Below are 26,598 nucleotides of genomic sequence, written 5' to 3'. Positions count from 1 at the left end.
CAGCCCCCGTCTACGGAAATCCCGCCCCTATTTCCGGCGGCGGAAGATGGGGAGGGACTCGCGGCAGTTTCCGGCTGGTTCAGTGTTGCTGATTTCGCACGTGTGTTTGCGGGTTCGGGATTCCTGGATTACCGCTGTCACTGGTGAATTTGTCTAGCCGGGGTACCCTGCACACTTAAGGATGAAGGCCGTAAGTGTCCTCAGAAGCCTGGTCCCCGCGGCTTAGAACCCTTTTGGGTCACAGAGTCGCTGCCGTTGTATGGGGTGCGGCGGCAGTGGCCTAGATCAGGGGCTCCCTGGGCTCTCTCCTTGGAGAAGGCGATGGCGCCCCACTCCAGTCCTCGTGCCTGGAGAATCCCAAGGACGGGGGAGCCTGGTGGGCTGCAGTCCATGGGGTCGCTGAGAGTCGGGCACGACTGAGCGACCTCACTTTCCGTTTTCACTTTCATGCATTGGAGAAGGAAATGGCAACCCACTCCAGTGTTCTTGCCTGGAGAATCCCAGGGACGGGGGAGCCTGGTGGGCTGCAGTCCAAGGGGTCGCACAGAGTCGGACACGACTGAAGCGACTCAGCAGCAGCAGCAGCAGCAGCAGCAGCAGCAGCAGCAGCAGCAGCAGGGCTCCCTCCTGGCTCTCCGCGCTGTCAGCTTCCTCTCCCTTAGACCTGGCTCCTTTTTTTTCACCCACTGAGCACGCTTGGCTTCAGCGGGCCGCAATGGCATTAGCACGAAGTCTTGAGTTCATAAGGTGTCAGACTTGAAGAGTTCTTCAAGACCATCTTTTGAACCCGTTATTTTACAGACGAGAAACGGTCCTGCTTTCAATAAGTTTATGAGTCTTGGGACCTAAGTCTTTTTGTTTGTTTGTTTGTTTTCTTCCTAAAGGTAAGGATATAGAAAAGCAAATTGTAATCCACATGCGAGTTCAGTTTTGTTTTCCTTACTTTTAAGGGTCTTTGTCTTGATCTCTTTAAGCTGTAGCTTCATCAGTAATATAACAGCAGTCACTACATCTAGGCTGTTGGCGGTGATATGTTAGAGCACTTTGTAAACAGTTAAGCAATATGTAAATGTCACTTGTTATTGCTAAAGACAGCCAACATTTTAATCTTAGTATGCCAAACTACAAGTGTTAAGCTAGCCTTGAATAACCATTTACCAGTAATTCAGTGGTTTTTCACATGTTTTTGAGTCTTAGACCCTTTTGAACCGCTGTGATTTCTGCTCACTGTGAGAACCTCCCGTTGAACAACTGATCTGGCGCTGTTCTGTAGGATTAATGCCATAGTATGGTTTTAACTCTTATCCGCAAGACCCGTGACTGTGAGACATTAAAATTGTGGAATTGGCCTAATGAAATAATCAATTCTTTCTAACCTGATTTTAAAAATAAAGTCATTTATTTTTCTGGGTATTCAGTGCCCCTTCTGTTGTTTTCTAGAGAAGAAATAAAAAACAGGTTCCAAGCTTTCGGAAGTTGTTGAAAACTAGTAAAGTCAAACTTGAAAACAAGCTAAAAAACAAACAGTTTAAACAACAAAGCACTCTCAAGAAGTACCGTAAAGAGCAGAGGAAACTAAGGCAAGCTGTAAAAGATGCTGTGTCTAAGAAACCCGTTCTGTTGGAGGACCCAAAGGAGAAACGACCAGGTAACTGAAAACATTCCTGTGTTCCAGTTTCTATTGATTTGTTCTAAAATATTGTTCATGCAATAACTTTGCCTTTTAGTCGTCACTCCTAGGGAAGGATCGTAGTCCTGTATGTTTCAGTCACTATGAGAAAACATTTTAATGCAGTATTCATGGTGAAAGAGACCCAGCTTCTGCTTTTAGTTTGTTTAGAAAGCAGATCTGAAGATTTTCAGTGCATATTTGGGAAACAGACTAAGAAAAAAACCGTAAATAACTTTTGGGCATTCCAATGCTACCACTTTCCCGTGTCACTGGCAGTTAGCTAAGGAAAGAGTATTGCTTTTCTCTAATGCATTCTTCACAGTGTTGCCAAGTATCACTTAGTTTTCTAAACTTCTGGCTTTCTTTTCACTTGGAATGAAATTGAGCTGTAATTGTCGAGGTTATTCTTTTGTCACCCTGTTCAAAAACTCCCAAGTACTCAAAACAGTTAAGGAATATGATCATTCTGAGTCAGACCCATTTGGCTACAGCAGAACTTGTACTTTCAGGGTATTAATATTTGACTATATCTGACTTTTCTTTCTTCCTGTGCACATCTCATTCTCTTACCCTGACCTGTTTAATTTGATCCGTTGGCAGCCATGCTATTGTGATGTATAAAAGGGCATGGGACTAGAAGTCAGGATACCTGAGCTTTTCTCATGATTTTGTTTCTTACTAGTGGTGTGGCCTTCGTCTGTCACTTAATCTCCAGGTACTTCACTTGTTTAAAAAAAAAAACAAAAAAACAGGCCTTGCTTGAGTTAGATACGTTTAAAGATCTATCTAAATTTCAGAAGAATTTAAAAAGCATGATATGTTAGGTATTATATTTTAAAAATAAAAGCAAAAAATGTCTTTCTTCTTACACATTGAACATCTAAATTAAGTCTCTTAGGGAGTTGGGTATAGGTATAATGTTCAAGTGAAAGACCTGGGTTAGAGAGAACAGTTTTGCAAATTATTACTATATAGATGCTAATCAAAGCCTTTGACATGAGTAAAATCACCATGGAGACTGTGTAACATGAAAATAAGAGAACCCAGAAAATAATTTTAAGGAACGCCAGCATTTAAGATGTGAGTAGAAAAACCTGTAATGTGGTTTGAGGTGGAGCCAGAGAATTAGGAAGAAGACTTAAATTGTGTATATCTTAGAAACTGAAAGAAACATGTTTCAAGAAAGAAGGAAACTTTTTATGTTCTAACATGAAATAGTCTATAAAATGAATTTTAATTTGAAAAAGCAAGATGAAAAGTCATGTATATTGGAGCTTCCACCCTCTTGAAATGATAGGTTATCACCACTTGTAAGATGGGCTTACACCAGCTGAGTAAAAAGGAGAAAAATATGTATGTACACATAAACTCATATGTGAGCTATCACAGTAAGAATTAAAAGAAATAGACTTTCCTTTGACCCAGAGATCTCACTGCTAGGAATGTATCCTATGATTATTTGAAAATGTTTTCTAAGAGTATATATGCCCAAGCATGTTCATTGCAACACTGTTAATGTATGGCAATTATTATGGCATATACGACATATTTGGCAGTATGGCAATTATGGTTAATTATGGCAAAAATATGGAAACTATAAGGGGCTTCCTTTATAGCTCAGTTGGTAAAGAATCCGCCTGCAATACAGGAGACCCTGGTTCAATTCCTGGGTTGGAAAGATGTGCTGGAGAAGGGATAGGCTACCCACTCCAGTGTTCTTGGGCTTCCCTTGTGGCTCAGCTCATAAAGAATCCACCTGCAGTGTGGGAGACCTGGATTCGATCCCTGGGTTGGGAAGATTCCCTGGAGAAGGGAAAGGCTACCCACTCCAGTGATCTGGCCTAAATAATTCCATGGACTGTAGAGTCCATGGGGTCCCAAAGAGTTGGACACGACTGAGCAACTTTCACTAATTATGGCCAAAAAAAAATTATTTTGAAAATAATCAAAATGTTCATCAGCAGGGAATTGTTAAATGGTATAAAGGTATACAATATCATACAGTTGTTGAGACTGAGGTAGAGCCATATTCTAGCTATATGATCTACAAGAACTATGCAGCAGGTGACACAATTATCATTGCTTCCTCCTTCAAAATTTTTTTAAGCTGCTGTGTATTTTTCACTTACATGTAAATTTAACCAATTTAGGATGTATTTTAAATTCTTAGGCTTGGCGTAAGTGACCTGGTGTTTAGAATGCTCTTGGCATTTAGATTTAAGGGGTCAGAGATGCTAGCATTTTGCCTCATCCATGACAACCAAGTACAGCAAAGAATTGTCCTGCCCAACATGTCAGTAGTGCTCACTGGGCTAAGGTGGTTGAAAAACATAAGCTTTTCCTATCGTAGACACAAAAACACAGGATTCTATGTCTCTAATACTAATTCCTGATTTTTTGTTGTTGTTGTTTTTTGGAATAGGTAAAAGGGTTGAGAGGGAAGAAGAAGAAGAGGAGGAAGCCCTTCCTTTAGATATGATGGATGAAGATGACTTACAGTTAATGAAAGATTTAGGACAAAGAGCATCTTTTCTAACGAGAGACATTTCTTCCAGGTAATACTTCATTTAGATTACAGTCATTCGCATCCTTTCCAGGTTAAAAACTTGGTTCTGAATTTTACTCAGGTGGTTAGTGCAAGATGCTGCTCACCTGTGAACACTGGAGTCTGTAAACTGTAAACCCTATTCTGTAAACCTTATTCTGTTTATTTCATAAATAAAATTAGCTCATAAAAAAAAGCTAGTCTTACTTAGTATATATCTTTGTTTCTTTTGAGTCTGAATAGTGAAGTATGCTATTCTCTGAGGCAAAACAGCCCCGCGATCCTCATGGCCATGTTAGCCATCTCAGTCACTGTTCCCTGTCATGCTTAGTTGCTCAGTTGTGTCCAACTCTCTGTGACCCTATAGACCACAGCCTGCCAAGCTCCTCTGTCCATAGAATTTTCCAGGCAAGATTACTGCAATAGGTTGCCATTTCCTATTCCATGTTATCATATCAGGTAGGTATTATTCTGTTTCACAGAAAGGAAACTTTTCCCATAGTCACAAATAATGGATCTGAAATTTAAACTTAGGTGAAGTCCAAAGTCTATGCTATGTTCTGAAGGTTTTGGGGAAAGTAAAACATTTGGCACGATGTCCACATTGGCTCTGTGGAATATTCTTCACCAAAAAAAGTCTGTACCTTCACCTTTATTTTGCCGCTAAAGGGAAAACTAAATGTAAGCCATAGTTTTATGGCTTTATATGATTCATTTTATTATACAAATACCTCTTATGTTCCTGATCTAATTGCTAATATCTTTATGCCTATTAAAGATTTGGTTAGTGATTTATTTTTATGTACTTTTAAAATGATAAGTCTCTTAAGTTCTTTTTTAAAAATATTGAATTTTTTTCCTGCAGTGAGCCTGTTCACGTCAAGAAACGGAAGCATGAGAGTGTTATAGATAAATATGAAAAAATACCAAGAACTCTGCAAATTGCGCCTGAGAAGGAACTGATTCACTTACTTCCTATCAAAGATAAAAGTGGTATAATCCCACAGACCAGAGAGAAACCAGGTGAATCTGATCAGCCTGGGTATTAGGTTAAAATTTTGGTCCCTTACTAATATCACGTTCAAAATTTTCTCATTCAAAATTTATTTTATTTTGACTTTTACTCATATCTACGAAACAGGATAGCTACAGTTAGTCATAGAGCAAAGTTGACAATTCTGGCCGGAAATACAAATGATTATCTCATAGTACAATTATGCCCATTGTACTGTGAGTACAGCTGAAGCTGCAAGGTTAAGATGATTGTTTTTGGAGTATTTAATTTTTTTGTTTCTAAAATTAGAAACATACTAGTCATCCTTTTTTAGCCTTTTTTTTTTCCATGTATTTTTGTGAAATAAAACACAAAAGTCGGGGAATCAAAGATGTGAAGTTATGTGGTTTATCAAAAAAATCTGCCTGTAAAGCTACCATCTGGGCAAGAAATACTGCCAGCACTCAGAAACATCCCTTCTGCTCTCCTTAATCACTAATTGTTCCCTCCTAACAAAAGTAACTATTTTCCTGAGTTTTATGGTAATCACTTTCCTGGTTTTCCTTGTGGTTTTACAACTTATGTATGTTACCACATTTTTAATATGCATATTTTCCATATAGTTATTGACAGTAACCAAGATGAAGAGGATCAAGAAGAGATGGAACCTGAGGAAGGTAATGATATGCATCTTTCTAGTTACTAAATTGTTAATTGAGAATTACATTCTTTTTTTTTTTTTTTTTACTTAATAGTGAATTAGTTTTAGATACAAGCTGGAATGTGCATTTTGGAATACTGGTTGTTTCAAGGTCATTTTGAACATTTTCCCACACTTTGAAAATCTCACCTTGTGTAATTTGATTGTTTGTTGCCCTTCCTATGGAAAATTTTATTTATTGTTTGAAACTATATTGGTTTGGAATTTGTGATAAAACAAGCTTCTTAAATTTTACTTTGTCTTAGCAAACCTTATTAGTGTAAATGAGATTACAGGGCAACTATTTTAACTGTTTTGGATCATCCTTCATAGGCTTATAACAGATTATGCTTGTGTGTTTGTTAAATCTAGTTCCATGTAAATTTCTTAAGGTAGATGTATTTTGCATAGAGTTGAAAACAGGAGCATGTTTTGTACTTTTTAAAAACTAAATCAGATTGTTCTTTCTCTTAATTTGTATGAATTATTGTGGGATTATTAGCACAGTGGGCTTCCCTTATAGCTCAGTGGCAAGGAATCCCTACCAATGCAGGAAACGTAAGTTTGATCCCTGGGTCAGAAAAATCCTCTGGAGAAAGGAATGGCTACCTGTTCCATATTCTTGCCTGAGAAAGCCCACAGACAGAGGAACCTGGTGGACTACAGGCCATGGGGTTACAAAGAGTTGGATGGACATGACTTAGTGACTAAACAACAGCAACAGTTAGCATAGTACTTAAGAATAAGAATTCTTAATCAGACTACCTGGATTTAAATCCCATTTCTGCCAGATATTTGAAGTTAGGCAAGTTACTTTCTCTTTGCCTCAGTTTATCTACAAAATGAGGCTAATGATAGTGTTTGCCTCATGTGATTGATGAGAGATTTATATGTATTAATAGTAATCTTGGCCCATGGCAAGTACTTGGTAAAAGTTAGCTATCATTATGGTTGTTTTTTACTACAAGAAAAGTATTTTAATCATTAAGACTCTTGGATACTTGTAAATAAAGAAATGTTTAAGAGGTGAAACCTAATCTATTTCAGAGACAATTGAGAAGCCCATTAAGGAGCTGACATTAGAAGAACATTTAATTGAGAGGAAGAAGAAGCTACAGGAGAGGAAAATGCATATTGCAGCTTTGGCATCTGCCATATTATCAGACCCAGAAAGTAATGTGAGTATAACTAATTTCCTTAGGCTGTTCGCATTATGTGGTGTAATAGTCTGATCTTTTAAGATTCTCTTCTTAGCTGTAAGCACACACAGAAAGGAAGGACATTAACTAAATGGTAGTAACTGAATTAAAATAAGAGAGTACATAGAACCTTAGCCTAATCCAAATCTGAACTTTGTTTCTTCTGTGATCTTAGAAAAGTTGCTTGAACATTCTGAGTCTTATTTTTTCATCTCTAAATGAAGGTATTGGACTATACTTGACTGATGTATGTGACAGTATATTTCAGAAAGTATTTTTAGGGAAGTAGGACACGCATGTCTTAAGAAAACTCAGTGCCATTTGTGGCAACATGGATGGATCTAGAGATTAGCAGACTGAGTAAATGAAGTCAGAGAAAGACGAATATCATACGATACCACTTATGAGTGGAATCTCGATAAATGATACAGTTATAGAAAACAGATTTACAGTTACCAAAGGGGAAAGGGGTGGGGGAGGGATAAATTAAGAATTTGGGATTCAGATATAGATGATTATAATCTCTATATAATATAGATCAGTAACAAAGACCTACTGTACAGCAAAGGGAACTATATTCATTATTTTGTAATAACCTATAATGGAAAAGAATCTGAAAAAGAATACATATATATTTGTATGTGTATAACTGAATCACTTTCTGTACACCTGAAACATTGTAAATCAACTATATTTCAATTTTAAAAAAGGTAGCATCATTAAAAAAAGAAAATCAATGAAGAATTTCTAAAAATAGATTAATAAATGTAAACTTCTTAAAGTCTATTTTTTCTAACTGCTTTTTTAACAAAAATTTGATGAACTTACAACTTTAGTGATTTATGTGTTGTTAATGTGAGCAGTGTCTGGAGTTGTGCGTGGCTGGACTAGACTGTGAGCCATTGTGGAATTCCACTTATTGTGCCAGATGTGTGGTGGGTTTCTTTTGTTCATAATTATCTTGCCATTTCTCTAGCCTTATATGTTGTTTCTTTAACAGATTAAAAAATTGAAAGAATTACGTTCTATGCTGATGGAGCAGGATCCTGATGTGGCTGTTACTGTTCGAAAGCTGGTGATAGTTTCTTTGATGGAGTTATTTAAAGACATTACTCCTTCATATAAAATACGACCCCTAACAGAGGCAGAAAAATCCACCAAGGTAATGCTGAATATAACTACTACACAAGATAAGCTAAAAACTTTGCTTCGCTAGAGACAGGAAAAGGGCTTCCTTGATAGCTCAGTAGTAAAGAATCTGCCCACAATGCGGGAGATGTGGGTTCAATCCCTGGGTCGAGAAGATCCCCTGGAGGAGAAAATGGCAACTCCCTCCAGTATTCTTGCTGGAAAACCCCATGGACAGAGAAGCCTGGCAGGCTACAGTCTATAGGATCACAAAGAGTCAGACACGACTTTAACAACTGAGCATGCAGAGGTGGTAGAAATAGTGGGGGGTACTCATATTTTGTGCTAATTTAAAAATGGATTTTAATATTTTGATATAAGAAAATGATCTTTTTGGTCTCTTTAGATCCGCAAAGAAACCCAGAAATTAAGAGAATTTGAAGAAGGCCTGGTTAGCCAATACAAATTTTATTTGGAAAATCTGGAGCAAATGATTAAAGGTATATTAAAAGTATCCTAAGAGTGTGTAGCACACTGAGCTCTCATCAGGAAGGTGAATTCTGTATTCTGTCCTGTGTGTTGAGTCAGTATAGTGAATGATGAGGAACAGAGTCTATAGTCCGACTTCCTGAGTTCAAGTTCTGGTTCACCTCTTAATACCTGTGATAGGCAAAGGACTGAACCTCTCTGTGCTGTAGTTTTTCTGTCTATAAAATGGGAATAGGAATAGTTAAAGTACTATTCTTTAATAGTATGTTGATGCTTTTCTTTAATAGGAACAATCCAATCTCATCGAATTGTTGTGAGAAGTGAATTAATTTATAGGTATAAAGTAGGATTATAGTGCCTGTACTAGACACTGTGCATTATCAGCTATCAGTACTAGTATTGTCATTGCTGCAGTCCTGTACCTAGTAAATAGTTGTATGTTTCTTGAATTTATGAATGGTTGGAATTTATTCTACTGTTTTTTTATGTGGAAGGAATAGTCAGGGGAGAAAGATAATGTGATTGGATGTAATGAGTGCCTTGAAGATGGACTTAATATTTGCTTTCTCTTCGTTCAGAGGAGAAAGGGCATAGGAATCATTCTGACATGAATGGGGAAGAGATTTCTTGCCAAGGCAAGGAGCTTTCATCTGACTCAGCTGGGCTCCTTTACTCAGTGCTGAGTATAAGCATCACCCAGCTGCCATCTCAGCTGCAACAGAGCTGAATCTGTTGGCCCAGTAAGGACATGGAATGGGGGGGTAGCGTGGATATTGCTTCTGTGCTCTGTCGTCCCAGCTGGAACCTACATACTAGCATTTATTTATCTGTCATAATGTCTTCAAGATTATTCCCCGTTGCAGCGTGTGTCAATATTTTCCTCCCTGTTAAGGCTGAATAATATCACACACTACATTTTGTTTATCCATTCATCCATCCATTATGAAGTCTTGTCAGTTTTAAGTAAATAGAAAATATTGTTCTTAATTATGGTGAATGCAGTCTGTTTGAGGAAAAATCACATTTATGAGAAGCAAGTTCAAAACAAAGGCACTTGGGGAATTCCCTGGTGATCCAGTGGTTAAGAATCTATGCTTCCTCTGCTGCGGGCACGGGTTCGATTCCTGGTAGGGGAACTAAGTTGCTGTATGCTTTGCGGCACAACCGAAAAACTAATTAATTAAAATTTAAAAATTCACTGTCAAAAAAAAAAAGTCACTGTCTTTCTCATCTGGCTGTGTATGATGAAGAGGGAGGTGTGGAACCTACTTTAGAAAAAAAAATTGACATATTTTCGTATATTCAATTATCTTATATTCAAGATACTCTGTTACAGTACATTACAGAGTATGTTGGAGAAGGCAATGGCACCCCACTCCAGTCCTTTTGCCTGGAAAATCCCATGGATGGAGGAGCCTGGTGGGCTTCAGTCCACAGGGTCGCTAAAGTCGGACTCGACTGAGCGACTTCACTTTCACTTTTCCCTTTCATGCATTGGAGAAGGAAGTGGCAGCCCACTCCAGTGTTCTTGCCTGGAGAATCCCAGGGACAGGGGAGCCTGTTGGGCTGCCATCTTATGGGGTCACACAGAGTCAGACACGACTGAAGCGACTTAGCAGCAGCAGCACAGAGTATGTGTGTAGATATTTCTAGAAAAATGGTGCTGTGAATCATCAGTTATTCTGAAGAAGTTAAACCTCTTCTGGACCTCTTGGGTAAAGTTACCACAATGAACATTAGCACTAAGCCCAGGGAAATGATGTAAGATCCAAGATTCTTATAATTGTGGGGAGAGTCAGAAGATGAATGATGGTAGGTAAATATTAGTGATAACATTTGTACTTGTGTCTTAAGTGTAGACAACTCTTATTTAAGAATTCAGATGGTATGTTGATTTTTCATATGATTGCCTGTTAGTGTAAAAGAAACTAATTAATTGAAATTTTAACCAGTGAGTAAAGTAACTCCAGTTATCTTTTGTTAGACTGGAAGCAAAGGAAGCTGAAGAAAAGTAATGTGGTTTCCTTAAAGGCCTACAAAGGACTGGCAGAGGTGGCTGTGAAGAGCCTGTGTGAGCTGTTGGTGGCCCTGCCTCATTTCAACTTTCACAACAACATCATTGTATTGATTGTCCCTCTCATGAACGACATGTCAAAATTGGTGGGTTGCTTTTGCTTTTCCTTAACAGAAAATCCAAGACCATGTGATTATTTTTTTCCTCTCTCTCAAAATTCTTTTGGAGCTCTTATTTATTGCTAAAATGGAGTCCACTAAATACTGTCTCTTCAAGAAAATTGTTTGAAAATAAGTTTGTTGCAGCGATTCTGAGTAGCAGCTGGTTTTACCCTCCGGGGAACATCAGGCTTGTGTCTGTACGCATTTGGTTGTCACGACTGTGGTGGTGGGAGGAGGGCGTTGTTGCCGCTGGATCTGGTGGATAAAGGCCAGAGAGGCTTCTAAACAACATATAGGACGGGCCCCCACAACACAGAATCACCTGGCCCAAAATGTCAGTACTGCTGCAGTTGAGAAACACTGGTTTAGTGTAACATTTTATTTTTCAGATATCTGAAATGTGTTGTGAAGCAGTAAAGAAACTATTTAAGCAAGATAAATTAGGCCAAGCTTCCCTGGGTGTAATTAAAGTGATATCTGGTTATGTGAAGGGCAGAAATTATGAAGTTAGGCCAGAGGTAAGCCTTTCTTTTCTCACCTCGAATTGTGTTTGTTTTTAAAGTAGAAAGTTAATTTTCAGTTGTTATGAAGCGTTTATTTTTTGTAGAAGTGTATAAACTATGAAGTGACAGTACTCCCCCAAAGTAACCACTCGTAACAATTTGGCGTGTATCCTTCTATCATAGACATTTATGTATACAGATAGAGACATGCTGTTTATATTTTAAAATAGAAAATGGGTTTATACAATGGAAACTATTCTGGAGTTTTTATGGATTGTGGATTTATGTAAAGGGCTATCCCATTCTTTTGAACATCTGCCTTAGTATTCGATTACGTGAATATGTAATTCCCCACTTGAGGGACGGCTGAGTTGTTTCTAGATTTTTGCTATTACAGTCAGCATAGAAAAAAAACATCTTGGCCATGTTATTTTTTCACACTTGTGTGAATATTCTGTGAGTTAAATTTCTTAAGTGTCGATACTGTGTCCAACAGTATATACATTTAAATATTTGAGAGAGAAAATCAAATTGTCCTCCAAAAACATTGGAACGCTTGTGTTCCCACCAGTAATGAGTGTCATTTCCCTACAACCTACCCAATGTTGAGTATTTTTACTCTTTAATCTTTGTTAGTCTGGTGGGTAAAAAATTGTACATTAATAGCTTGTTTATTTTGTTTACACATTTTTCTTAGTAAGGTTTTGCTTCCTTTCATACATTTATTAGTCATTTGAATGTTTTACCTGCTTGTATTGTTTGCCAGATTTTTTCCTCAGGTATTTTTCTTAATGATATGTTACTAATTTTTAAAATACTCATTTATTTCAATCAAAGCTATGCACTAGGCACTATTCTAGGTCCTAGGGATAAAGCAGTGAACAAAAGAAACGAAAGGTCTGTGTTTGTTGAGCTTACATTACATAGTAAGCATATTAAATCTTTGTTGTATAAATTGCAAATATGTGTTGCTGTCTTTTAATCTTGTATTGTGGTCTTTTTGCCTCATAGAAGTTTTGCATTTTAATTATTTTATGGAATTGATTTTTTTTTTGTATTCAAGAATATGAGGTATCTTCCTTTATGTTCTTAAGTGAAGTTTTATGGTTTTCTTCCTTTGGGCCTTAGATATCTTTGTTAATTTAATTTTTTACTGTTTTTTAACTTTGAAGTCTTCCTTTGTCATCAAACCCTTTTCATCCCCCAAAGCTGATACTTTTTGCTGAACTGCTAAAATTACAAATATTGGGCTTAAATATTACTCAGAATATTAGAGTAAGTAGATAATAGGGCTTGAACATAAAACTGGATGTGAGGAAACACTTTTATTTTATCGATGCTAGAATATAAACTGCTTTCTTTACTTTCTTGGTATTTGTTTGTTTTGTATATTAATAGTTTTTACAGTGATTGTTTTTTAAGGTGTATGACATGATGATTTAATGTATGTATACATTGTGAAATGATTACCACAGTCAGGTTAACACATCCATTACCTCTCATAATTACCTGTTTTTCTGTGGTGAGACTATTTAAGGTCTATCCTCTTAGCAAATTTCAAGTGTATGATGGAATATTATTAATGGTAGTCACCATGCTGTACATTTGATACCCAGAACTTATTCACCTCATAACTGGCCAGTTTCCTTATTTCCTCCACCCCCTGGCAACCACCATTCTATTCTCTGGTTCTGTGTGTACCACTCCTTGAGATCATACAGTTGGTCTTTCTGTGTCTGGCTGATTTCTCTTGACATAATGTCCGCCAGGCTCATCCACTTTATCACAGTTTGCTTTAGTCATTCATCTGTCCAGCAGACATGCAGATTGTCTCCGTATCTTGCCTTTTGTGAACAGTGCTGCAGTGAACATGGGTGTGCAGGTATCTCTTTGAGATACTGACTTCATTTCTTTCGGATATATACCCGGAAGAGGGATTGCTGGATCATGTGATAACGGTAGTTTTCAGTCTCTTGAGGAGACTCCATACTGTCCCATCATGGCTGTATCAGTTTACGTTCCCACCGACAGTGCACAAGGGTTTCCTCTGCTTCCTAACTGCACTGAGTGCATGCTTGAGTGCTTAGTTGCTCAGTCGTGTCTGACTTCTTTGCAACCCTATGGACTGTATCTTACCAGGGTCCCCTGTCCATGGGATTCTCCAGGCAAGAATACTGGAGTGGGTTGCCACTCCTTTCTCCAGGGGAATCTTCCCGACCCGGGAATCAAACCTGGATCTCCTGCATTGCAGGTGGACTCTGTACCGGCTGAGCCACCATAGCCTTTCTGACAGATGTGAGGTGGTATCTCACTGCCGTGTTTATTTTCATTTCTATGATGATTATGCTGTTGAGCATCTTTTCATTTGTCTGTTGGTCATTTGACATTCACCTTCTTTGTATGAAGACATACATAAATCATATGTGTTTAGGTTCTTTGTTCTTTTTTAAGTCAGGTTATTTTTTTTTTTCCTATGAGTTGTTTGAGTTCCTTAGTATTTTGAATACTTACCGTATACATGGTTTGCAAATATTTTCCCCCATTCTGCAGGTTGCCATTGCATCTTGTCAGTGGTCTCCTTTGCATGTGAAAGGTTTTCAGTTTCAAATAGTCTCAGTTGTTTGCTTTGCTTTGTTGCCTATGCGTTTGGTGTTATATCTAAAAAATTAATGCTCAGACCAGTGTCAAGGAGCCTTGCCCCTGCGTTTTCTTTTATAGGGGTTTTATGGTCTGGGGTCTTACATTTCAGTCTTTAATCCATTTTGAATTAATGTTTATAACTGGTAGGATAAGGGACCAGTCTCAGTTCTGTGTATGGATATCCAGTTTTCCCAACACCAATTTTTGTAGACTGTCCTTTTCCTGTTGTGCATTCTTGGTTCCTTTACCAAAGATTAGTAAGGGACCATGTGCTGCTTTCTTTGATTTGGAGTTATTTATTTGGGGAGGGGGCTTCCCTGGTGGCTCAGCAGGTAAAGAATCCACTTGCAGTGCAGGAGACACTGGTTCGATCCCTGGGTTGGGAAGATACCCTGGAGATATTTTATGAGCACACAGAATATCTACAAAATACTAAAATCTTCTGATACCTAGAATGACTTCAGGTGCAGTACTTATGCTTTTCATTCTTCCTGGCTTCCATTCCACACTTTAAATGAAATTCTCAGCTTTCTTCAAAACATACGTATAAGAACTTCAAAATAATACAGACCTGTAGTTCTCCAACCACCACCCCCCGCCCCCGCCCCGCCCCCAGCACACACACGCAGACTGCTGCTGTAACTGCAGGTCAGTAGAGTGGTTTCTTCCCCAGAAAGTGTAGGATTTTAAGCCCCTTTGTCTTTGTATTTGGATGGCCGCTGTAGCACACAATACATCAATTTCTGGATTAGTTTCTGATTTATTTTTTTTAATGGCTTAAGGCAGTAGTACTCATGGTCCCTGGACCAGCATCAGCTGGGCCCCTATGACAGACCTGCTGAATCAGAGACTTCGGAGATGGGGTCTAACTGTTTGTGTTTTAACAAGCCCTCTGCGTGAGTGTGATATTTGGAAAACCACTGGCTTAAAAAAATTGTTTTGAAATGAATAACACTAGTCTTCATATTATTTTTTTATTGGGGGAAAAAGATTATAACTGTTAACTGCAGAATTGAATCTGATTTGGGAAATGAGAGCTGGTTTAGAGATATCTAAAACATCCTCTGCCCCCATGCTGGTCCAGCCTTTCCTGGCCTGTCTGCTCTTGCAGTCCTATGTACCAGGACCACATTGTGCGTATTTAGACAATGCTAGTGTCCAGTCATAGACAAAAATTACTGAATATGTTTAACAAAAAGATAATAGAACTTTGTGTAAAATGTGATAAAAGATGTTGCAAAGTTCTTTTGTTTTTTGGATCTTTTTTTTTTAGCTTGAAGGAAGGAAATAACATTGTTTAATGCTTATTCTGCTTAAAGTATTGAGAGCAATATAAATATTAAGCTGTGTATTTGTGTTTTTTCAATAACAGATGTTAAAAACATTCTTGTGCCTAAGAATCAAAGAAATAGAAGTGAAAAAAGATACAGAGGATATCAATAAACCAAAAAAGTTCATGACTTTCAAGGAAAAGAGAAAAACTCTATCAAGAATGCAGAGAAAGGTTTGATTGATTTCCTTTTTGGTTTTAATTGATTTTAGAGTAAAATCAGTTAGGCACAGGTAAAAATCATAGTTAAATCATAAATATAAATATATTTAGAGGATTTTATTTTCCCCAGTTATTGCAAAGAAATGTTTTATGAAATCAACTGTAATTGACAATTTATTAGCAAAGAGAGCAACAGGTGAAAAGGTTTTCTTGCCATGTTGTCTGTTATCCTTTGGCTTTTTCTTGCCATGCTGGCTTTTAAGATCGTCTTAGATTTGTTGTGATAACACAGATCCCTTCCTTAAAAGAAAGGGTGTATTCATGTGAAGTTGGCAACAAAATAGGTTTTAATTGAATCTTGTTTCTCTGTTGCTTTTTATTTGAAACCCAGATTGAAATTCCAGACTTTTATTTATTTGCTATGGGACTTTGTAAACTTTCTTTTTTTTTTTTTTTTTAGTGTTTTGAGAAATAGAGCTAATAATAGCTCTGCCTTGCAGGGGTCACTGTTCAGTTTAAATAGAATAATATAGGAAAACCACTTAACGGCGTGTACAGCACTGGGTGTACTATATAAACGTTGGTTACCACCACCACCAGCATCATTATGATCTCTTCTCAAAACATTTCTAAACAGTTTATTAGGTTATCCACATGGGTTATTAAGAACAAAATAAAAAGTCATTTCCAGGAATATCCGTCTTTGAATGGGTCTAATAACTTTTGGAGAGTGAAAAAGTTGGCTTAAAGCTCAACATTCAGAAAACAAAGATCTGGCATCTGGTCCCATCACTTCATGGGAAATAGATGGGGAAACAGTGGAAACAGTGTCAGACTTTATTTTTTGGGCTCCAAAATCACTGCAGATGGTGACTGCAGCCATGACATTAAAAGACGCTTACTCCTGGGAAGAAAAGTTATGACCAACCTAGGCAGCATATTCAAAAGCAGAGACATTACTTTGCCAACTAAGGTCTGTCTAGTCAAGGCTATAGTTTTTCCTGTGGTCATGCATGGATGTGAGAGTTGGACTGTGAAGAAAGCTGAGCACCGAAGAATTGATGCTTTTGAACTGTGGTGTTGGAGAGTCCCTTGAGAGTCCCTTGGACTGCAAGGAGATCTAACCAGTCCATTCTGAAGGAGATCAGTCCTGGGTGTTCTTTGGAAGGAATGATGCTGAAGCTGAAGCTCCAGTACTTTGGCCACCTCATGCGAAGAATTGACTCATTGGAAAAGACTCTGACGCTGGGAGGGATTGGGGGCAGGAGGAGAAGGGGACGACAAAGGATGAGATGGCTGGATGGCATCATGGACTTGATGGACGTGAGTCTGAGTGAACTCTGGGAGATGGTGATGGACAGGGAGGCCTGGCGTGCTGCGATTCATGGGGTCACAAAGAGTCGGACACGACTGAGCGACTGAACTGAACTGAATAACTTTTGAAAACAAGACAGAAATATCAGAGGGAAGGGACACATGTATACCTGTGGCTGATTCTTGTTGACGTTTGACAGAAAACAACAAATTTCTTTAAAGCAATTATACCTTAGTTAAAAAATAAATTTTGCAAAAAGATAGAAATATCAAAATAGACAGTGATTGTTAACAAATGAAGGTTAATATTTAAATTATTTATACTACACTCTCCTAATGTAGGTGGGACATGCCTGTTAGGAATAGCATGTATGTGGCTACCTTGGGGAATCAGAGATTCTTAGCAGATCTTTAACAGCTTCACTTGAGGGGAGGAAACTCTATTCCTCAGTCAGTCCCCTTTGTCTCAGGCAATGTAGCAACCACTGTTTGCTGCTCTTACAGCAGGAGGGAGTGGGAAAAGATTGTTTTTTTGTTGAATTTCTATATATTTAGTATCTAGTTTTATGCATTGTATGTAAATAAGTTTGGGAAGTATTATTGATGACTGGTTTCCACGTTTACGTGATTTCACAATAAGAATTCTTTCTGGGCTGAGCATGTCTTTTTTTCTTTTTGAAGAGAGTAACAATAGAATTTAAGTTACAGAGAGTAGTATAACATATCCCATGTATTTACAATTCTGAAGAGCAAGTATTAATACACTTCAGGGTTTTTTTTTTCCTTGAAAAGAAAGAAAACACTGGTGATGGAGTTGGAGTCTCTTTGTTCCTCTCTCCAATCCCATTCCTCTGCCTTCCTCCTCAGAGGCAGCCACTGTCATAAATTTGGTTTGTATATGTTTCTTATCCATGTTTTTCTATTTTTGCTTGTATTTGTATCTGTAGACAATCTATGGTATTGTATGTGTTTCATAATACTGATATATAATGCATCTCTGAAGCTAGCTTCTTCACTCAGTGGTACATCTTTTTTAAAAAAATCTACTTTCAGTGGAAGAAAGCAGAAGAAAAACTAGAGAGAGAACTTCGGGAGGCAGAAGCTTCAGAGAGTACTGAGAAAAAACTTAAACTGGTAGGTGATTTCACACATTCTCTTATGCTTTTAAAAAGGTTTTGTTAAATGATCTTAACTAGAGACGTTGTTTCAACTTACAGTTATATGACTTTGGTTTACTTCATGGGGCTTACGTGTATGATATGCAGGAAATGTTAATCTGATTGATGATGGTAGTTTTAGGAAATAACAGGATGTGTATCTTCATTCTGTTTGGTTGAAACTCTTAAGGTTGAATAGCGAGGAGGGATGGGAAAAGACTGGGCATTCAAAAGTGATAGTTTCGGTAACTTGGGAGAAAGTGTACTAGGTTACGCTGAAGTCGATTTGTCTGTTCTCAGCACACGGAGACTCTGAACATCGTGTTTGTGACCTACTTCAGAATACTGAAGAAGGCCCAGAGGTCACCTCTCTTGCCAGCAGTTTTGGAAGGTCTTGCCAAGTAAGGGCTGTGTAGGTTGAAATCTTTTAAATTCTTTCTAAATAAATAAGACCAAAATACTCATGAATTTTAAACAGGGCTCACTAATGATAACCTCGTGTTCTTCTCGGTTCTCGTCCCATTTTTCTTTGTTACTAGCCTTTCCTTGAAACTGTTCGTAACACTACACATTTTTTGGTTTTCTTATCTCAAACCTTTAATTTTTTTAATCTCCTTCACTAACTCTTTCCTCCTGCTTACTCAGTTCTCACTGTCGCTAAGATTTATCCCTTAATTCTGGTTTCCTTCTGCTCTGTAGTCAGTTTTTAGTCTTGTATCATCTGTTCCTCTTAAGATAGGTCTTTTTGTATTTTTCTGTGAACCCTGATGAACCTGTTGGGGGATGTGAGCCAGAGTTATGGTTGTCATAATGCTGCTTCTGCTGCTAAGTCGCTTCAGTCGTGTCTGACTCTGTGCAATTCCATAGACGGCAGCCCACCAGTCTCCCCCGTCCCTGGGATTCTCCAAGCAAGAGTACTGGGGTGGGGTGCCATTGCCTTCTCCACATCGTAATAGTTTTCTACAATTATTTGAGATATTGTCCCATAGAACAGTGCTATCTAATAGAAATATAGTGTGAACTACATATGTAATTTAATTTTAACCACATTGAAAAGGAAAAAGAAACAGTGAAATCATTTAAGTATATTTTACTGAATTTATTTTATCTAAATATTATTTTGACATGTAGTCAGTGTTAAACATTAATGAGATATTTGGCATTCCTTTTTTCATAATGTATCTTCAAAAAGTGGTATATATTTTACATTATAGCATATCATCTCAGTTTGGACTAGCCACATTTCAAATGCCTGATGGCCAGTGGCTACCATTGTTTGGCAGCCCAGCTTTAGAGATAGGACTAATGTCTGAAAGATAGAGAAAAGGCAGATTCTGTTCAATATAGAAGAAATTATTTCCTGATGACTAGAGCTGTTTGGTGATGAAATGCTTTGCCTCATAAGATAGTGTGGTTCTTGTCATTGAAAGAGAGGTTAGTGAGAGATTCAAAGAGAAGGTATTATTACATTAGGGAGGACCTATTTGTTTTTTCAGTGACCAATTTCTTTTTTTAAACAAATTCTTAATAATACTCTATTAATACAAATTCAAATAATACAGTTAAAAATTAAAAGATCATAAGTTCCCTTCTTTCCTTTACCAGTATGTAAATCTGCCTACCTACCTTCTTTCGTATAGATTGAATCTTTTACACAAATGTATACTGTCTGTAACTTTTCTTTTTTTGATAAACAGTTATTCTGGGTATCCTTCCTTGTTAGTATATTCAGACCCACTTTTAGGTTCATGATACTCCATTTTATGGATATATAATACTTTATTTGATCAGTCCCCAGTGCTACACTGGAAATAGCTTCAATGTACTTGTGTACATTGAAGGTCAAAGAATATGCTCATTTTAAATTTTGATAATTCTTGCTGTATTACTTCTCCAAAAGGTTGTACCAATGCACAGGGAATCTGTGCCCTCTAAGGTCTTTCCTTCTAAGATTTACTTAGTGTCAAAGGCTCTTGCACTAATACTGAAGAGATATCCTGACTTGAACTACTTCAGTGCCTAACACTTTATAGTGTTCAGAGTGCGCTGACAGTAGCTCACATGATTCTTTAACTCTGTTGAGTGATCTCAGTTATTTCTAGAAATAAAAGGCCAGAATTTAGGATTATGTAGGTAATTAATTGAAGAGCCTGAGCTGGACACTAGGTCCAACATTTATTTTAAGCTTTCCTAGGGTTCGTTTTCTTATTAATAGCAAAATGTTTCCTTTCTTCCTTCTTCCTGCCCCATTTTCCTAGAAGCTGTAACTGATGACTCCTTTGTTACTTAGAACATCGCTTGGGCACCTAGTCAGCTTGTCTCAGAGAAGTCGTTTGCTGTTAGCAACTTCTTTCTCTGAGCAGGAGTATTTCTGAAATATATTTAATTTGTTAAGTGCCTCATATACTCCTGCTGAGTATAGTGTCTAGTTGTGGATGAATTGTCCAAGAGGCCAGTATGAATTGATGAAAAATATAATCACTGTCATCTCTAGCATAGGTAACATTTTGAAACAAGTAATATTAAAAACACGGTTTTCAAGTCAAGTTTAATTTTTAAGCTCTTTATATCTATGTTTACATTACCTTTTAACCAAATTTTGTTTGATTCTAGGTTTGCTCACCTTATCAATGTGGAATTTTTTGATGATTTATTAGTAGTTCTACATTCTCTCATTGAGTCTGGTGTAAGTAACTCTACTAATGAATTACTTTTTAAGATATAAATTGTAGTTATTCTTACTATCCTTTTTTTGTCATTGTCTTTTGAAGGACTTAAGCTATCAAGAAAGTCTTCACTGTGTCCAGACTGCTTTTCATATTCTTTCTGGGCAAGGTAAGATAGTTTCTTGACCAAGTTTTGTTTGTCTTGGCCTGTGGAAGCTGTAACATACCTAATTGATGTTTGTTGTTATTTCAAAGGTGATGTTCTGAATATTGATCCAATGAAATTCTATACTCATCTTTACAAAACACTGTTCAAGTTACATGCAGGTATGTATGTTTAAGATAATGTGTCTTTAATAAATCTTTATCTTTTAAGAATATGTTATGATTGCAGTTCTAGTCAATGAGAATTGAGAAATAGGAGCTGGTACATAAAATGCTGGCCTGCCAGTGCCACACATCTGTATTTCAGAAAACTTTTGGAATTGACTAGAGATGAATTCCAACTCAGAGCAATCCATGGGCAGGGTAGCACTGCTTCATCAAGTAGGGAAATGATGTGGGACAGGTTCATCTGAGATTTTTCAAGTTCAGTGAAGTTGCAGAATGAAAAAGGGTTGAGACCAGCCCTGAAGGGTCTTATCTGCTGTTTCAGGTGCTACAAATGAAGGTGTTGAGACCGTCCTCCAGTGTCTTGATGTCATGCTGACTAAACGCAGAAAGCAAGTTTCTCAACAGCGGGCCCTTGCCTTCATCAAGCGCCTTTGTACCCTTGCTCTTCACGTGCTTCCAAATTCGAGCATTGGCATTTTAGCAACCAACAGAATATTAATGCATGTAAGTAGGGTGCAAACAAATAAGAGTATAGTTCTTGCTATGTAACAACGGTATTTTGTTTGATGTATGTCTTTTCCCCCATTTACATTATTAATTATAAAAGTAATTCATATTTGTGAAAAGATTAGGTAATAAAAGAAGTACGTAAAATTATGAAAGGAATATATTCCACCCCTACTGACACTCTCCAGAAATAACCATTTTTACTAGGTGGTGCGTATCCATCCAGAAGACTTTAAAAAATTCATATATAAATGTGTACGCTAAATGCACACAAGTGGTAATCACTCAGTCATGTCCAACTCTTTGCGACCCCACAGACTGTAGCCCACCAGGCTCCTCTCCATGGGATTCTCCAGGCAAGAATACTGGAGTGGATTGCCATTCCCTTCTCCAGAGGATCTTCCCAACACAGGGACTGAACCCTGCCTGCATTGCAGGCAGATTCTTTACCATTTGAGCTACAGGGAAGTCCTAAACACACACAAACAGAATTTTTTTTCTTTTAATGGGGAGGGGATTATAATATACATTTCTGTTCTACAGCTTTTCTTTTTAACACTTACTGGTGGCAGACACATTTTTGTGTCAGTAAAAATACAGCTACTTTGTCTTGTTAATGACTGCTGGTTTAACATGGTTCTTACTGTGTGAAAGCACTGATACAATGCTTTGCAAAAATTAATTCACTTAATCTTCATAGCAACTCTGAAGTAGCTACTATTTCTCTCATTTATAGATAGGAAAAACTGAGGTCCAGAGAAATTAAGAAACTTGCCTAAAGTGACACTACTAGTAAGTTGCAGAGTTGAAATTTGAAATTTAAGTAATCTGGCTTTTATACTTTGCGTTTTTCTTTTGATGGATGTAAGTTGTTTGCTTCTTTGCTATTATAAATGATGCTATAGTGAATATTCTTATATGTGTATCTAATGTAATTATTTGTATAAAACGGATTCCTAAAAGTGGGGTTGCTGAGTGAAAGAATATCTGTTTTCTTTTGCAAGATGAAATGAATTATTTTCAAAGCAAGCTAAGAAAATATTCTTTTGTAATTTTTGTTCTGTCATGGAGCAAACTTAAATTGCAGAAATTAAAACTAGGTATAAAGTACATGTACTTTTATCTCTTATGTAACTATAGAACCAAATTATGTTTAAATGGAAATAAAAGTACAGAATCTAATAGCATCCTTAAAATTAATAATATTGTTTTAATTAGTCCTTCTTTTTATGACATTTTTGCAGACTTTCCCTAAAACAGACCTGTTGCTTGACAATGAATCTCAGGGAAGTGGGGTTTTCCTTCCCGAGCTGGATGAACCCGAGTACTGCAATGCTCAGAACACCGCTCTTTGGGAATTGCATGCACTGCGGGTAAGAGGGCCCCCCCACCCCAGCCCTTTCCTATTTTTCAGTTTTTTCCCAAGTAGCTATAATTGCCAGAGAACTTAATGTATTTTGTTTTGGGACTACCTTTCGTACAATTCCTGTCTTGATATTCCACATCTCACTTTGCTCTTGCTATTAAGGTGCTGAGATGCATTTTCTAAGGAAGCAGAAAGTGGTGACAGTATTGTAGCGTGAGATTTCCTGAAATGTTTCCCTGACAGTATTCAAAATAGAAGATTCATTATCAGGCGTATTTGTATTGGGTCCTATCCAGGGAGACTTTGGAAGCCTGCCAGTTTCAAGAGGGTTTCACCTATGTTGTGACCCTATCGTGTGAACAGTAGCATTCAAGTGGAAATACATTTCAGGAAACCTGTTGTAAACTAACTGTTTTTACTCTGAAAGAGAAATTGCCTTTTGATTTTCCTTTTCATACTGTAAAAGCAAGACTAAGCTACATCACTTGGTAGCTTGGTCATCAGACTTGTATTGGAATCTTGTGAGCAAAGATACTGTTCTTTCTGTGGGTAGGTGGTTCTAATGAATTAGATATGCATTTGTGGTTTTTAGAAAAACTGGTGTTTATTCAACTGTGGCTTGTGTCTTATACTGACCCGTGCAAAATGTGGTTGTCCTCTTTCCCTTTCAGCGACATTACCATCCCATAGTGCAGAAATTTGCCGTTCACCTCATCGCCGGAGCCCCTTCAGAAGGCTCGGAAGCACTCAAACCAGAATTGAGCCGAAGGTAGTATTTAGCGTCGCCTTAGGAACTACAGATTTCAGCTGATAGCTGTTTTGACTATGAGAAATCTGTTTTTTACAAAGTAATAGATTTCAAAATGGAAAGTGGTCAGTTGGTCATCTGGATTTGGTCCACTTCATATTCTTGAGTTATTCCAAGGAGAAAACATTGCTAACTGAGATTTGGTTTGTTTTGAATAATTACTTTTTTTTTCAGTTATAAAAAGTTTCACACATGCAGGTAAGTAGAAAGAATAGTGAATCCCAGGTGCTTATTATTTAGGTTCAACGTGTACTAAGATGATGCCATGTTTGCTTTATGCGAAGATCCCTGAGTCTAACCAGACTCCCTTCCCCTGCCCCTCTGAATGATTCTGCTAGGACCAGAAAGGGAGAAGCGAGGAAGCAGAGAGAAGTGCTTTGAACCCGGCCACCTAGAAGGCAGCAGTTTCTCTTGTTAGCCCTGACAGCTATCCTTTTGTGTCCCCTGACCAGTCAGAATCTGGACTGGCACTTACAGTGTTCATCTTTCTCTTCCAGATGGGGAAAGGGGGTCCTCCTGAAAGAAGTTTCTTTACCCACAGCTTTTTATTCTGAAAAATTTCAAAAACTACAAAGAAGTTGAAACAGTAGTAATTATTTTTTCTCCCCCCTACCCCCACACAAGATCAATTAGGAAATACTTCATTCTATAGAAAAGAAGTCACCTTTGTGATAGTCCCACCCTCAGAATTAGTACGGTGCTGTAGATTTTCCCCTTCCTTTACAGCCCCACTAGTTTCTTTAATCAGAGACCGCAGACAGGTGGCCTGAAAACAAGATTTTCTGGCCTCTTCAGTGTTTGGTCAAAAGTCTGATTAGTTGCTATATTATAAAATTTGGGGGGATTCACCTAAAAATCACATTTCCAGCCTGTCTTGAAATACTGGGAGAGATGATAAAACAGATCTATATCTTTACATCATAATAGTCAGCTACCCACCTCTCTTAATGAGGTATAAACTGTAATTTCCTATAAACCCTTTTCCTTCTGGGTAGGATAGAGTTAACCTTTGCCCTTCTTCAGTCTTAGATCATTAAGGATTCATTTACATCCAAGGGTATAGACATTTATTCTGTCCTGATTGGCCTCTCCTGGCTTCCAATCCAAGCAAACTGAAGAATTACGCTGTTGGAAATCCATGGAAGATAACTCCATGCCTTGTGTTCTCATGACTAACTTAACACTTAGTTGCATATCTTTCACATAACTGATTGAGTTGGGATTTGATCACATTAAACTTGAGATCTTTTGCTCAGCCTTCTTTTTGTTCAGGCTTACATTTATCAGTGTATACCAGAACTATCTGAGGTGGATTTAGTTGGATAATGAAGTTATAATATGGGGATTTAGGACTTATTTTATATGTGTGTTTTGCTGGTTTTCAAAGAAGACAAAAACACTAATTAGAAAAGATATATGCATCCTTAAGTTCATCACAGCATTATTTACAATAGCCAAGAAATGGAAGCAACCTAAATGCCCATCAATAAATGAATAAAGCTGAAACTCCAATACTTTGGCCACCTCATGTGAAGAGTTGACTCATTGGAAAAGACTCTGATGCTGGGAGGGATTGGGGGCAGGAGGAGAAGGGGACAACAGAGGATGAGATGGCTGGATGTCATCACTGACTCGATGGACATGAGTTTGGGTGAACTCCGGGAGTTGGTTATGGACAGGGAGGCCTGGCGTGCTACAGTTCATGGGTTCCCAAAGAGTCGGACATGACTGAGTGACTGAACTGAACTGAAATGAATAAAGAAAGTGAGGTATATATGACTAGAATATTACTCAGCCATGAAAAAAGGTATTAAAGCTTGCCCTTTGCAACAACATGGATGGGCATAGAAGGTATTATGCTAGGCGAAATAAGTCAGAGAAGGACAAATACTGTATGATTTCACTCTCAAATGAACCAACAAAACAGAAACAGTCATGGATACAGAGAACAATGAGGTGGTGCCAGAAAGGAGGGGGTTAGGAGGAGAGAAGTAGGTGAGGGAGATTAAGAAGGATACATTGAGTACAAACTCTTTTCTCTGGGTAAGATCTAATTCTTTGGGTACAATCTAACTTTTCAAGTTATACAGATAGATTGGTGCCTTTACATTTCTTATGTTTGTTATTATAGATCTGCTGCAGAACTTTTTGAGGCTTATAGCATGGCAGCAATGACTTTTAATCCTCCTGTTGAATCTTCAAACTCCAAAAGGAAGGTATGTGATAGTTTTCATAATTTTTTCAAAAGATGAAATAAAAACTAAATGTCTCTTAGTAACTGATTTCAACTTGCTAAATTGTTTTCTAGGTGGATTTTTTTTTTCATGTTTAGGAGTTGATGGTAGGGTTAATTTCTGGGATTAGATCACTGTGGAGATAGGAGACTGTTCATTCGGTATAGACTAGCTGACATGTCCAAGACATGACGCAGCCCCTGTCATTGTTACGTTTCATGTGCTGCTTTGATGTCAGCTGTTGCCATTTTTAGCTTAGCTCATGGCTTGTCTTTTGCTTACAGCATAAGCAGACTTTTAACTCATACTTCTAATATTTTTTCAGGATAAAGTTTTACAAGGGGATTCATTTTTGAATGAAGAGTTAAATCAACTGATCAAAAGACACTGCAGTCAAGTTGCTACTCAGTTGCCTCTGGATTTCACCAAATGTTTGGAAAAATCACTACGGTAGTAGAAGAATGAAGAGTCAGTGAATTTCACGCATATTTGTGTGTTTGTGCAGGTGTACATAAAGATATATTGTTAATCTTGAGGAGAAGGAATTGTCTTCTGCCTGGCATGGGGTTCTGCCCCAATCCTGAAAATACACACAGGAAAATCAAGACTATGAGATTGCTTTTTACCAGTCAGTTACTCTTTATAACCAAATAAATCTATTTTTATTGCACCACCA

The 26,598-nt window shown here is 37.7% G+C and overlaps 1 protein-coding gene across 1 annotated transcript; it reads left to right on the top strand.

Moving 5' to 3' along the window:
• Positions 1 to 25: 25 nt before the first annotated feature.
• Positions 26 to 26,598, top strand: NOC3L (NOC3 like DNA replication regulator). Its single transcript, XM_069568064.1, has 21 exons — positions 26 to 190; positions 1,441 to 1,648; positions 4,095 to 4,227; positions 5,083 to 5,240; positions 5,835 to 5,888; positions 6,959 to 7,089; positions 8,111 to 8,272; positions 8,645 to 8,738; positions 10,712 to 10,887; positions 11,292 to 11,420; positions 15,418 to 15,549; positions 17,905 to 17,985; positions 18,309 to 18,409; positions 20,622 to 20,694; positions 20,780 to 20,843; positions 20,930 to 21,001; positions 21,330 to 21,511; positions 22,759 to 22,887; positions 23,552 to 23,649; positions 25,820 to 25,904; positions 26,248 to 26,598. Exons 1-21 carry the CDS (start codon positions 182 to 184, stop codon positions 26,374 to 26,376), a joined length of 2,400 nt encoding a protein of 799 aa, XP_069424165.1. The 5' UTR covers positions 26 to 181; the 3' UTR covers positions 26,377 to 26,598.

Source organism: Ovis canadensis, chromosome 22 (genome assembly GCF_042477335.2).
Source record: "Ovis canadensis isolate MfBH-ARS-UI-01 breed Bighorn chromosome 22, ARS-UI_OviCan_v2, whole genome shotgun sequence".
In the NCBI taxonomy this organism is placed as follows: domain Eukaryota; kingdom Metazoa; phylum Chordata; class Mammalia; order Artiodactyla; family Bovidae; genus Ovis; species Ovis canadensis.
This window is presented reverse-complemented; position numbering and strand designations above follow the sequence as displayed.